The 14,398-nt window shown below is 42.9% G+C and overlaps 1 protein-coding gene across 2 annotated transcripts in view; it reads right to left on the bottom strand.

Moving 5' to 3' along the window:
- Window positions 1-2,627: 2,627 nt before the first annotated feature.
- Window positions 2,628-14,398, bottom strand: part of PRPF3 (pre-mRNA processing factor 3) — a 30,544-nt gene continuing 18,773 nt past the window's right edge. The window contains exons 9-15 of one of the 2 annotated variants that reach the window (XM_054547932.2): window positions 12,378-12,521; window positions 11,568-11,667; window positions 11,282-11,395; window positions 9,686-9,804; window positions 9,331-9,414; window positions 6,619-6,680; window positions 2,628-2,990 (exon numbers count right to left, since the gene is read on the bottom strand). In XM_054547932.2, coding sequence (XP_054403907.1) covers window positions 2,844-2,990; window positions 6,619-6,680; window positions 9,331-9,414; window positions 9,686-9,804; window positions 11,282-11,395; window positions 11,568-11,667; window positions 12,378-12,521 — 770 coding nt within the window. In that variant the 3' untranslated portion in view covers window positions 2,628-2,843. The remainder of the gene's footprint in view (window positions 2,991-6,618; window positions 6,681-9,330; window positions 9,415-9,685; window positions 9,805-11,281; window positions 11,396-11,567; window positions 11,668-12,377; window positions 12,522-14,398) is intronic. The other variant, NM_001133309.2, reaches the window with a different exon arrangement.

Genomic DNA, 14,398 nt, shown 5'->3' on the forward strand with positions numbered 1-14,398 from the left:
GAGTTATATACTCAAGACAAGTTTGAGTCTCATGATGGGTACATTACAATAAACTATAGCATATTGTAATATAAATATTTCTTTTAGATCTTATGCAATCAATTCATTTTTGAAGTAGTGTGTAAATTATTTACACATATACTTGTAACAAATCCTTTAACAGAACAAAAACACTCATTTTTATGACAATTTTTCCCCTGCATTTGCTTAAATCAAGAAATACTAAAATAGCTAGTTCAATTCTCTAGCTCCCAAGTTTCACAGATATAATTACTAGTAAGCACTCAAAATCTTCATTGCTGTGTCCTGGTAAGCTAGAGTTATTTCAAAGATTTCATCCTGTACCATCCTTCAGATGATGAACCTCACTCATCTGGGTTAGTTTGCTTTTCTTTTTTTTTTTTTTTTTTTTTTTTTTGAGATGGAGTTTTGCTCTTGTTGCCCAAGCTGGAGTGCAGTGGTGCGATCGTGGCTCAGGGCAACCTCCGCCTCCTGGGTTCAAGCAATTCTCCTGCCTCAGCCTCCCGAGTAGCTGGGATTACAGGCATGCACCACCACGCTCAGCTAGTTTTGTATTTTTAGTAGAGACGGGGTTTCTCCATGTTGGTCAAGCTGGTCTCAAACTCCCGATCTCAGGTGATCCACTCACTTCAGCCTCCCAAAGTTCTGGGATTATAGGCATGAGCCACAGTGCCCAGCTGTGCTTATCTCTTTTTTTGGCTTTTTTTTTGAGACGGAGACTGGCTGTGTTGTCAGGCTGGAGCGCAGTGGCGCGATCTCGGTTCACTGCAACCTCTGCTTCCCAGGTTCAAATGATTCTCCTGCCTCAGCCTCCCAAGCAGCTAGGACTACAGGCGCGCGCCACAACGCCAGCTAATTTTTGTATTTTTAGTAGAGACGGGGTTTCTCCATGTTGGCCAGGATGGTCTCAATCTCTTGATCCGCCCGCCTTGGCCTCCCAAAGTGCTGGGATTAGAGGCGTGAGCCACCACTCCCAGCGTTTTTTTTTTTTTTTTTTTTTTGAGAAGGAGTTTTGCTCTCGTCGCCCAGGCTGGAGTGCAGTGACGTGATCTTGACTCACTGCAACCTCCGCCTCCTGGGTTCAAGCAATTCTCCTGCCTCAGCCGCCTAAGTAGCTGGGATTACAGGTGCCCACCACCACACCCAGCTTATTTTTTGTATTTTTAGTAGAGATGGTGTTTCGCCATGTTGGGCAGGCTGGTCTCGAATTCCTGACCTCAGATGATCTGCCCGCCTCGACCTCCCAAAGTGTTGGGATTACAGGCGTAAGCCACCAACCTCAGCTTGCTTATCTCTAAAAAAGGAGAATCCTTTGAGCTGGAGCTTAAAAAAATTAAAATCAGGCTGGGCACGGTGGCTCACACCTGTAATCCTAGTACTCTGGGAGGCCGAGGTGGGCAGATCACGAGGTCAGGAGATTGAGACCAGCCTGGCCAATATGGTGAAACCCCGTCTCTACTAAAAAATAAAAAAATTAGCCGAGTGTGGTGGCGTGCACCTGTAGTCCCAGCTACTCAGGTGGCTGAGGCAGGAGAATCGCTGGAACCTGGGAGGTGGAGGTTGCAGTGAGCCGAGATCGTACCACTGCACTCCAGCCTGGGCGACAGAGCGAGACTCGGTCTAAAAAAAAAAAAAAAATTAAAATTAAAATTAAGGAGAGAAGTTGCACTAGTTTTTCCTCAAAGCCCTGTGTGGTCCCCTATCTCTTCCCACCTCCTTGATGGTAGCGCTCCCTAATACTACCTTAAAGTTGGAACTCTGACCAGGACCTGAAATACAGATATTTTTTTAAAGGGAGTTAATTTTATAACACAGAATGTTTTAACTTCTTGTCAAACATCCATTCTCCAATACCAATTCACAGCATGCTCCACCTAGCAAGAAGGTATGGGAGCTCTATTGACTTGTTTGATTCATTCCCAACACAGGCAATATGAAACGGAAGGACAGGTATGGTAAAAATTTTGGACTTCAAATACTCCTAAAATCAAACCAGAAACATTAAATGCTGAAATAAAAACCACCCACATGTAGTCGGATTCATAGATAGAAAAAAAAAAAACTACACAATTTCTATTAGAAGCGGATTTTTAAACTAGTAAAAGACACAAAATGGGCTAAATTATTAAATCCTATTCCACTTTACAAACTGACCCATAGCATCCTCCTTGGACTTTCCCTGTATCCATTTCACCCACAACACACATTCCCACATATGCATCCCTTAGAGGAACTGATTTCCTGGAAAGACTACTTAGCCAAGTCCTGAGGTAATCTGTCTAACCTGGTGATTCTCTCGGTTAAGGGATGGATACTCATTTGTCCCTCCTTCCTCCCTTACCACTTTACACATCTCCCTGCTTCATTCTGCTCCAGGAAAACAGTATTTATCATTCTAGCTCCAGGATGAGATCAAACATTTCCACTAGACTTCAAAAATACACATCCATCTATCCATCCATCCATTCATCCATTTATATATATAAATAAATGTCAATGACAAAAAATGTTTTTTTTCCTACAGCAATTGCTAAAAGTCTGGAAAAAAGATCACCTGGAGACCCAAACTCTAATACTTACGAATGTGTGAAAAATATCACACCAAGTTTAAAAATAACTCTTTAATCATATGCACATAAGGGGAATAAAGGGCAACACCAGGCTGACTCGGGAGGGGAGCAAGATACTCTCCCTTTGTCCCAATGTCTGCTTGGCACAGTTCTGAGATCACACAAACAAGTGGGAGTGGGTTGGGAAATAGAATAAGTGAGAGGACTGAAGAGACAAAGGCAAGAGGGGAGAGGCAAGGGCTTGCAGTAGTCTCAATCAGTGGACTCTAACACAGATTCACTCAGCGCAAGGTCCCAGTAGTGTTCAGCCCCATGCTTTTTGAAATGCTCACGAGCCATGTTCTCTGTAGGACACTGTTTAAACTTCATCTCTCCAAAGCTCCGGTCTTTGGCTGTACCCTAGAAAAGAGATATGTAATAAAACACTTCAATTTCTTATTTAAATCAGATATAATATTCTTTTATAAGAAGACCTAGTAACATTTGTGAGACATGTGCCCAGCTGAACGTGATTTTATGGTTAAAAAAATTGTGACCTCCATTTCCTTGGATATGTGTTTTTTTCTGAGACAGAGTCTCGCTTTGTCGCCCAGGCTGGAGTGCAGTGGCACGATCTCGGCTCACTGCAAGCTCCGCCTTCCGGGTTCACACCATTCTCCTGCCTCAGCCTCTGGAGTAGCTGGGACTACAGGCGCCCGCTACCGCGCCCGGCTGATTTTTTATATTTTTAGTAGAGATGGGGTTTCACCGTGTTAGCCAGGATGGTCTCGATCTCTTGACCCCGTGATCCTCCCGCCTTAGCTTCCCAAAGTGCTGGGATTATAGACGTGAGCCACCGCGCCTGGCCTCCTTGGATATTTGTATGAGTTTTTACGAATTCATATGCATAAAACTTTTAGTTTTTTGAAATGAGGATGAGGAATTATTTGCTCTGGTGCCTGGGTGGAACAGCAAGTCAGGAAGAACTATGGAAGGTGGAATGAGATAAACATCTCCTACCAGACCTTAAGGACTAAATTTGGGCCTTCAAAAAAGCCCCAGAAACGATTTATACAAGCAGGAGGCTTTGGGGCCCAGCAACAAAGAACAACTGCGGGCGGGGAACAGAAGAAGAGCAGGTACCAGCAAAGAATTACAACAGAAAAAGATAGTACTGGGCAGAACGGCATTCCTGCCAAAGTTACCAGCAGCAATGGCAGTCATAAAGCAATACCTCAAGAGGCTTTCAGGGAGTAGACTCCAATAAGGAGGCTGGAGCAGAACTTGGCTTATTTCTGAACATGAGAGACAATTCCTGAAAACTAAATTCCTACAACATTAATACTGGTTCTCTAAGAAGCCGGGACTTTTTCAGTAAGTACTCTTCAGAGATAAATAGAAGAAAATTGAAAGATGAGGGCGCTGAGATATGTGAAGGTAGGGCTGGGCACAGTAGCTCATGCCTATAATCCCAGCAGTTTGGGAGGCTGAGGTGGGAGGATCACTCAAGGCTAAGAGTTCAAGACAAGCCTGGGCAACATAGTGAGATCCATTTCTAAAAAAGAAAAAAAAAAAAATTAGCCAGGCACAGTGGTGTGGACCTGAGGTCTCAGATACTTGAGAAGCTGAGACTGGAGGATTGCTTGTCTCTAGGAGTTCAAGGCTGTAGCGAGCTATGACTGCACCACTGCACACCAGCCTGGGCAACAGAGCAAGACCCTATCTCTAAAAAAAAAAATTGATTAAAAAAAGATAACAAATATGCAGGTGGGAACTTATACAACAGAGAACAAATACTATGGTTATTATCATCTAATTTGTATGCATAAATTGAAGAATCTGGGATAAGGCAGGATACATGAAAACCTTTTTTTTTAAATTTTTATTTTTTGATTGCTCCTTCAAAAGAAAAACTATTAATAGCAATTACCTATAAAGACTGGTCTGAAGAGATCAGCGAATAGGAAGAGACTTTTTTTTTGAGACACAGTCTCGCACTGTCGCCCAGGCTGGAGTGCAATGGCACGATCTCGGCTCACTGCAACCTCTGCCTCCCAGATTCAAGTGATTCTCCTGCCTCAGCCTCCCAAGTAGCTGGGATTACAGGCATGGCCACCACGCCCAGCTAATTTTTGTATTTTTAGTAGAGACTGGGTTTCACCATGTTCCAGGTTAGTCTCGAATTCCTGACCTCGTGATCCGCCCACCTCAGCCTCCCAAAGTGTTGGGATTACAGTCGTGAGCCACTGCACCCGGCCTGAGACTTTTTCTTTTTTTTTTTTTTAAGACAGGGTCTCACTCTGGTGCCCAGGCTGGAGTGCAGTGGCACAGACACAGCTCACTGCAGCTTCAAACTCCGAAGCTGAAGCAGTCTTCCCAACTCAGCCTCTCAAGTAGCTGGGACTACAGGCAGATGCCACCAGGCCAGGCTAATTTTTGTATTTTTTGTAGAGACAGGGTTTCGCCATATTGCCCAGGCTGGTCTTGAACTCCTGAGCTCAAGTGATCCAACCACCTCAACCTCCCAAAGTGCTGGGATTATAGGCGTGAGCCACTGTGCTGGGTCTCAGTAAGTACTCTTTTGTATAATTAGAATTTGTTTCTAATCTTAATAAACATTTACTATTTTTGTAATAATGTACCACTTTTATAATAAAGAATTCATTAATAGTAATAAGCACATTTTACTGCTTGCTTCAGCAGGACATATACTAGAAATAAGCACATTTTAAAAATAGAAGATATATGGCTGGGCGCAGTGACTCATGCCTGTAATCCCAGCACTTTGGGAGGCCAAGGCAGTCGGATGACCTCAGGTCAGGAGTTCGAGACCAGCTTGACCAACATGGCGAAACCCCGTCTCTACTAAAAATACAAAATTAGCCAGGCGTGGTGGCTCATGCCTGTAATTCCAGCTACTCGGGAGGCCGAGGCAGGAGAATCGCTTGAACCCAGGAGGCGGTGGTTGCGGTGAGCTGAGATTACACCATTGCACTCCAGCCTGGGCAACAAGGGCAAAACTCTGTCTCAAAAAAAAAAAAAAAAAAAAGAAATGGAGGGGCTGGGCACAGTGGCTCATGCCTGTAATCCCAGCACTTTGGGAGGCTGAGGCAGGCGGATCACCTGAGGTTGGGAGTTCGAGACCAGCCTGACCAACATGGAAAAACCCTGTCTCTACTATAAATACAAAAATTAGTTGGGCATGGTGGCGTGCGCCTGTAATCCCAGCTACTTGGGAGGCTGAGGCAGGAGAATTGTTTGAACCTGGGAGGTAGAGGTTGCGATGAGCTGAGATCACGCCACTGCACTCCAGCCTGGGCAACAAGAGCAACAAGAGCAAAACCCCATACCGCCCCCCGCCCCCCCCGCCAAAAAAAGATATACATGTACTATACCTAAAAGCAAACATGAAAACATTAATACTGGTTTTAATACTGGTTCCCTAAGAAGCCTTCAGGGGTTAAAGAACTAGATAACCATAAAAAATATTCCACTTGAAGAGTGAATTAGTCACATTTTATGAAGCACTATCACATAATTATCTAATTTCATTCTCAAAAACTTGACAATATAGAGAACAAATCATATCCACATTTTATAGCTAAGGCAACAGAATTTGACATTAAGTGTCTTGCCCAGATTGCACAGCTAATAAGCAGCACTGCCCAGCCTCCTAACTTTATATTCTTAAGTCTAGTACTTCCTTCGCTATATCCAAAGGTAAATCCCACAATTCATTCCTGTTTCCAAGTCTCATATTCATGACTGTGAAATAAATAATTTTCGGTAGAGAATTTGTATTCCTGCTACCAGCAGCACTGTCCACGCACTTCCCCAGATAGCATATACTAAATACTCACCAATTTAATTAAACAGATGATCAGGAAGAATTTACTGCCAACCATTTAAAAATGGATTCCAAAAAGAAACATAAATTATTTAAGGCATTATTCACTGATTAGATCTTACATTCCATTGCTCTACTTAAATAGTATAAATAATCAGGAGTTGGCTAAAGTTTTACAATGTTTTACAAAGGATCACCTACCTCCCAGACTAGTACACATTTGTTGGTTTTCTTCACAGCTTCCTCATCAGACTCCTCATCATCTGGAAGAGAAATCTTGTTATAGACTTAGACTTGAGATTCAGGTTCTAAACAAACAATATTCAAGTCTACCCAAACTCTCTAAAATATTGTCACCCTTTTTATGTTTTGGACCAAGTGTTTTCTTTTCTGTTGCTCTTTATTTTCCCCAAATTAGACCTGAAGCTCCAAGTAGGCAGTAATATTAATTGATACAATTAGCATTTACTTAGCACTTGTTATGAATCAAGAGCTCCACCAGGTACTGGGAATAAGGAAATAAAAGACAAGCAGTCAAGAATAAAAACTTGTCCTAGGCACTTTGGGAGGCAGGCTTCATATGTCAACGTCATATATTACTCTCAAAAAACTTTCGCCCAATGGAGGAGGAGGGCAGATATACCAAATCAAAATTATCAGCCAGCATGGTGGCTCACACCTGTAATCCTAGCACTTTGGGAGGCTGAGGTGAGTGGATCACTTGAGGTCAAGAGTTTGAGACCAGCCTGGCCAACATGGCGAAACCTCATCTCTACTAAAAACACAAAAATTAGCCAGGTGTGGTGGCAGGTGCCTGTAATCCGAGCTTCTCAGGAGGCCGAGGCAGGAGAATCACTTGAACATGGGAGGCGGAGGTTGCAGTGAGCCAAGATGGCGCCACTGCACTCCAGCCTGGGCAACAGAGCAAAGACTCCATCTCAAAAAAAAAAAAAAAAAAAAAAATGCACGTGTAAAACAAAATAAAGTATTTTTTATTCTCAGGTATCTTAAGATGAACTCTCTGCAGTTTTATTTATATTTTTATTTTTTTGAGACGGAGTCTTGCTCTGTCACTCAGGCTGGAGTGCAGTGGTATGATCTTGGCTCACTGCAACCGCTTCCCAGGTTCAAGTGATTCTCCTGCCTAGGCCTCCCGAGTAGCTGGGATTACAGGCACACGCTGCCATGCCCAGCTCATTTTTGTATTTTTTAGTAGAGACGGGGTTTCACCATGTCAGGCTGGTCTCAAACTCCTGACCTCAGGTGATCCACCCGCCTCGGCCTCCCAAAGTGCTGGGATTATAGGCATGAGCCATCACACCAGGCCTCTCTGCAGATTTTAAATGCTAATCCAGGTCTTCAAAGACGAGAAGAATGAACACTAATGGGAGTATGATGGCCAGAAGAATGTAAAATATAGACAGTCCTTGACTTACAATTTTTTGCCTTGAATATAGTGGGAAAGTGATAAATATTTAGTAGAAAATGTACTTCAAATTTTAAATTTTGAGATTTTCCTGGGCTAGCAATATGCAGTAAAATACTCTTACATGAGACAAAAATAGGCTTTGTGTTAGATGATTTTGCCCAACTGTAGGCTAATCTAAGTATTCTGAGAAAGTATAAGGAAGGCTAGGTTGTTATGATGTCCTGTAGGTCAGATGTATTAAATGCATTTTTTTTGAAATGGAGTCTTGCTCTGTCGCCTAGGCTGAAGTGCAGTGGTGCGATCACAGCTTACTGCAACCTCCGCCTCCCAGGTTCAAGCGATTCTCCTGCCTCAGCCTCCTGAGCAGCCGGGATTACTGAGGCCCACCACCACGCCCCGAATTTTTGTGTTTTTAGTAGAGACGGGGTTTCATCATGTTGGCCAGGCTGCTTACAAACTCCTGACCTCAAATGATCTGCTCGCCTCAGCCTCCCAAAGTGCTCGGATCATAGGTGTGAGCCACTGCGCCTGGCCTTAAATGCATTTTTGACTTAACAATATTTTCAACTTATCTTAGGTTTATTGGAACTAACCCCATCATAAGTTGAAGAGCATATGTGTGAGTATGTACATGTACATGTATGTGAGTGTATTGTGTATGTGTATGTGTGTGTGTGTACGTGTATGTGTGTATGTGTGTGTATGTATGTGTATCTGTGTGTGTATATATGTATCAGGCAAAAGAAATAGTTTGATCAAAGCAGAGCTTTTTTGACCTGAAGATCTTTTTGGCTTCAATCCTTAAAAAAAAAATCAAATAATAATATAATATAGACACTGTACACATGAATGTATAGCTTACTAGATTTGCTTTTTCTTTTTTTTTGAGACAGGGTCTCATTCTGTCACCCAGGCTGGATTGCAGTGACACAATCACAGCTTACTACAGCCTCGACCTCCCCAAGCTCAAGTGATCCTCCCACCTCAGCTTCCTGAGTAGCTGGGAATACAGGTATGTGCCACCACATCCAGCAAATTTTTGTACTTTTTGTAGAGATGGGGTTTCACCACATTGTTTGCCCAGGCTGGTCTCGAACTCCTGGCCTCAGGCAATCTGCCTGCCTCAGCCTCCCAAAGTGCTAGGATTACAGGCATGAGCCACCATGCCTAGCTGCCTGCTGAATTTTTAAATACTGAATAAATTAATGTAACCAGTACTCAGATCCAGGACAGACAAAGAAACCAGCTGGTAGAAAAGCCTTAAATGATAGGCAAAAAAATAACTTTCATTCATGCATATAATCATGTAGTAAATATTGTATGAATGTCTAGGAGGCTCAAAGTCTAAATGGGTCTTTCTAAAATTCCTGAACACTATCTAGTGTTATCAAGAGTGTCACAGGGAGGGAATAAGATGAACGGACAGATGCACCATCCCCACCTCCCACAGCTCTCCCACTTAATCCCCTCTAACCCCCATTCACCATCTCCCTTCGTGTTAGATGTCTGTTCATCCCACTTTATCCGATGCAGCATAAGACGCTTAAATTTCTTCTGGGCCTTGGGGCCTGGAAACAGAGAAGAAGAATTTTGCCAGAACTGTGGAAGACGATGGGGTAGAAAGAACCTCTGAGCTCAGACATTAATGTGGTAGTTGAAGCAATCTCAGGAACCACATCTTAGGGCCTTCTACTCCAAAAAACACAGACGCAGAGACCTAGCATATTATATCAGATATGGCACTAAAATACTATCTTTTTCTCCTTTCTCCCCACAATGCTAATCACTCTAAGCCTAGGGTTGTCTGGGGACAGTCTCCCTCAAGTTTTTCAGACTCACCCCCTTCCACTACTACCACGTTGACATCCTTGTGCAGTACCACCACCCCTGTCAGGTACAGTTGCCCAGCATTGGCTTCAATCTTGAACTTCTTGGCTGGGTTGCTCAAATTTCGAACTCTGGAGAAGGGAAAGTTTAGTTATGTCTTCCATTTTAGCATCAGCAGCTGCCTGAATGGAGTGGCAAGTAAAGAGATGAATCCAAAAAGGGTTCCTCTCTATAAACAAAGGCCTCTGGAGTAAACAAATAGATGAATGCTTAAAAGGTAGAGTTGATGAGTCTAGAAATATTTCCACACTCTTACATTTCTTCAAAGTCTAGCACTTTACATTAACCATTACATTACTAACCAAAGTTTACTCTAAGAATCAGGGAGAGGTATTTACTATCATCCAAAAATACTTACAATCTCATCGTTCTTGACAATGTAAAGACCTACAGACTTTTTGTCCTCTAGACCCTTAGACTCTTATAACATAGGGTTACTTGGCTGGGTGCGGTGGCTCACGCCTGTAATCCAAGCACTTTGGGAGGCCAAAGTGGGTAGATCATGAGGTCAGGAGTTTAAGACCAGCCTGGCCAACATGGTGAAACCCCATCTCTACCAAAAATACAAAAATTAGCCGGGCGTGGGGGTGCGTGCCTGTAATCCTAGCTACTCAGAAGGCTGAGGCAGGAGAATCGCTTGAACTTGGGAGGCAGAGGTTGCAGTGAGCCGAGATCGCGCCATTGTACTCCTGCCTGGGCAACAAGACTGAAACTCCGTCTCAAAATAAATAAATAAATAAATAAATAAAATATATATATATAGGATCACTATATAGGCATGAAAATTTTCTAGGACGATATGCGAAAAACTGTTAATAGCAATTACCTAAAGAGAGTGGTTCTAAGGGATCAGAGAATAGAAAGGAGACATTTTGAATAAGTGTTCTTCTGTGTTGTCAGACAATTTTTTAAATCTTAATAAGCATTCACTATTTTTGTGATAATGTACCACTTTTATAATAAAGAACTAGTTAATAGAAATAAGCACATTTTAAAAATAGAATATACACATGTACTCAACATAAAAGAATAAAAACATTAAATCAACACAAAGGTAGAAAAATATTTATAACATGTAAAATGCATTTTGGAATGAGGATGAAACACAGCAATACATCAGGGTAAGGATATGACTACTGAGGAAAGAAAATTTGTAATGCTTCCATGGATGTTGGAAGCAAACTCAGACCATTTAAAAAAAAAAAGATGAAAAAAAATAGAATGATATTTTATAGTTCTCAAAGGACATACAATCTTTAGCTCACATCTTGGCCTGAACAAGTACATTGATTTGTTCATTTTTTCAGAACTAATATTCCAGTTAAAAAAAAAGAAGACTTGAGAGGGAAGAACTGGGTAACCATAAACATAAGTCATTAACCCTCGCTATTTTACAAGATTTACTAGCTCTTGATCCACACTAGGGTCATTAAAAGAGAGTAGGAACTGGTGTTAGGTATGCTTTTAGGCCACAATGATTCTGCCTCAAGCACTTGGAAAATGTTTTAGTAATTCTAAGGGGAAGTTTGGCCCAGTATGGACACCTACCTATATACAGATATGTGTACCCCCTGTGAAATGTCTTCTTTAAGCTTTTTAATTTTCTTGACCTTTCTCTGTTCTGCTGTGAGTTTTCGGGCAGCATTGGCCTCTTCATGCGCTCTGTCGTGACAGGAAGGACATCCACAAGTGAGAAAGGCATTGAAGATCAGAGGCAGGGCTGAGGGAAAGAGAGAGCAACGGAGAACTCTCCCCTCCCTCCAAATATGGACCCCCCATAAGAGTTTGGGAAAGGTACTTGCCCGAGGTTTCCACCCAATCCCATGGCACTTACTTCTGTCTTTTTGCCATCTGAGCTCTGACGTGGGCTTCTACCTTCGTGGGGTCTTGAACAGCTTCTGTTCCTAATACTCGCATCAAATTAGAAATTCTCACTGCAGTGAAGAGAGGACAACAATCAATCTTTGATGTCACTTCTCCAGCTGGAGTAACTTGTTATTTCTTCCATACCAATTCACATTATTTACCTATTTCAAATCTCTGCTCTAAACTCTCTTCCTCCAATAACTCCTATCTTGAAAATCCCACCCAATCACTTCAGCATTTGCAGAAGTTCACACAATTAAGTTGAAGATTGGTATGCATTTACATTATCTGAAAATTTATGAAGATGTGGAACTTAATTTCTTTCATATTTTTCACACTGATCACAGCATCTAGTGAAAGAGCTTATACATAATAGTGCTCAGTCAAAATACTGCTGAACGAGAATGTAACTACAGGGGCAAGTTTTTTATCCTGTACTTTCATTGTAAAAATTAAAACATTAAGAATTATGTACATAAAAAGTCTACGCAAATACTGCAACTACTATCTCCATGAATTTGAAGACCTGTATTCTCCCAGGAAAACCAGAGTGTTGTATGATCAGTATGCTTAAAAATAAGCCATAAATAGCCTCTATAATGAATGTGTTGACCTATCTTAATATGAAAAGATGGTAGAAAACTTGGAGAAAAAAGACCCCAAGAATAATTCTTAGAAACAGAAATCACTCAAACAGAGAGAGATGTTAAAGTTCCTCCAGGATTAAAGACATAAACTTGCCACTCTTTTTAACAGCAGAGGCCACTGAGAAATGCACCTTTGGGTTCTGGAGGAGGCATCAGGCCCAGCCTGACTTTTTCTTGTAGTTCCTTCTGTGCTTCCCTCCTTGTTTGTCTCCGAAGTTTTTTCTGTTCCTTCTTGGTAAGATACACTCCCAGAGTAACTGGTGTGTCATTGTCAACTGTCAGGCAGAGATATTAGTATACCAAAGCAATAAGAATACATATATATATATTTTTTTCTCCCTCACTCTGTCACCCAGGTTGGAGTGCAATGGCACGATCTCAGCTCACTGCAGCCTCTGCCTCCTGGGTTCAAGTAATTCTCCTGCCTCAGCCTCCCGAGTAGCTAGGATTACAGGCACACGCCACCATGCCTGGCTAATGTTTGTATTTTTAGTAGAGATGGGGTTTCACCATGTTGGCCAGGCATGAGCCACCAGGCCCGGACAGCAATAAAAATATTTTAAAAACCTAGGTAAATATCAATATCATTAAAAGAAACTTTAGGCTGGACGCAGTGGCTTATGCCTGTAATTCTAGCACTTCGGTAGGCCAAGGTGGGAGGATCGCTTGAGCCCAAGAGTTCGACACCAGCCTGGACAACCAAGTGAGACCCAACTCTATTATAAACATTTTATGTAAAAAATATATTGATGCAAGGTGTGGTGGATCACGCCTGTAATCCCAGCACTTTGGGAGGCAGGGGCAGGCAGATCACGAGGTCAAGAGATCGAGACCAGCCTGGCCAACACGGTGAAACCCTGACTCCACTAAAAATACAAAAATTAGCTGGGCGTGGTGGCACACACCTGTAGTCCCAGCTACTCAGGAGGCTGAGGCAGGAGAATCACTTGAATCCGGGAGGTGGAGGTTGCAGTGAGCCGAGATTGTGCCACTTCCCACTGCACTCTAGCCTGGCAACACAGCGAGACTCCATTTCAAAAAAAATATGTGTGTGTGTGTGTGTGTGTGTATAAACTTTAAATAGAAAATGAAGAAAACTCGTTAATAAGGGATCAGTAAGATTAAAATCAGTTCAGGCCTGGTGCCCGGCAGTATGGCTATGTTTTTAAAAAACATTCTTATCTTTCCTGTTATTGAGATGGAGTCTCGCTCTGCTGCCCAGGCTGGAGTGCAGTGGCGCAATCTCAGCTCACTGCAAGCTCCGCCTCCTGGGTTCACGCCATTCTCCTGCCTCAGCCTCCTGAGTAGCTGGGACTACAGGCGCCCGCCACCACATCTGGCTAATTTTTGTATTTTTAGTAGAGATGGGGTTTCACCTTGTTAGCCAGGATGGTCTCGATTTCTTGACCTCGTGATCCGCCCACCTCGGCCTCCCAAAGTGCTGGGATTACAGGCATGAGCCACCTCACCCGGCCTCTTATCTTTCTTAAGTAGTGTTCTTAGTTGTTTTCCTTTAAGCTGTTAAACCCCCTCATTCAATGATACCTAGCAAATGTAGAAAACAAAATTAGGGCCAGGTGTGGTGGCTCACGCCTGTAAACCCAGCACTTTGGGAAGCCTAGGTGGGCGGATCACTTGAGATCAGGAGTTCAAGACGAGCATGACCAACATGGCAAAACCCTGTCTTTACGAAAAGTTCAAAAACTAGCCAGGTGTGGTGGCAGGCACCTATAATCCCAGCTACTCTGGAGGCTAAGGCAGGAGAATCGCTTCAACCTGGGGGGGTGAAAGTTGCAGTGAACGGAGATCGTGCCATTGCACTCCAGCCTGGGTGACAAAAGCGAAACTCCATCTCAAAAAAAAAAAAAGGCCGGGCACGGTGGCTCACACCTATAATCCCAGCACTTTGGGAGGCCAAGGCTGGCAGATCACTTGAGGTCAGGAGTTCGAGACCAGCCTGACCAAACATGGTGAAACCCTGTCTCTACTAAAAATACAAAATTAGCTCGGCGTGGTGGCACATGCCTATAATCCCAGCTACTCAGGAGGCTGAGGCAGGAGAATCGCTTGAACCCAGGAGGCAGAGGTTGTGGTGAGCTGAGATCATGCCATTGCACTGCAGCCTGGACCACAAGAGCGAAACTCCTTCTCA

The sequence above is a fragment of the Pongo abelii genome, chromosome 1, assembly GCF_028885655.2.
Source record: "Pongo abelii isolate AG06213 chromosome 1, NHGRI_mPonAbe1-v2.0_pri, whole genome shotgun sequence".
NCBI lineage: Eukaryota > Metazoa > Chordata > Mammalia > Primates > Hominidae > Pongo > Pongo abelii.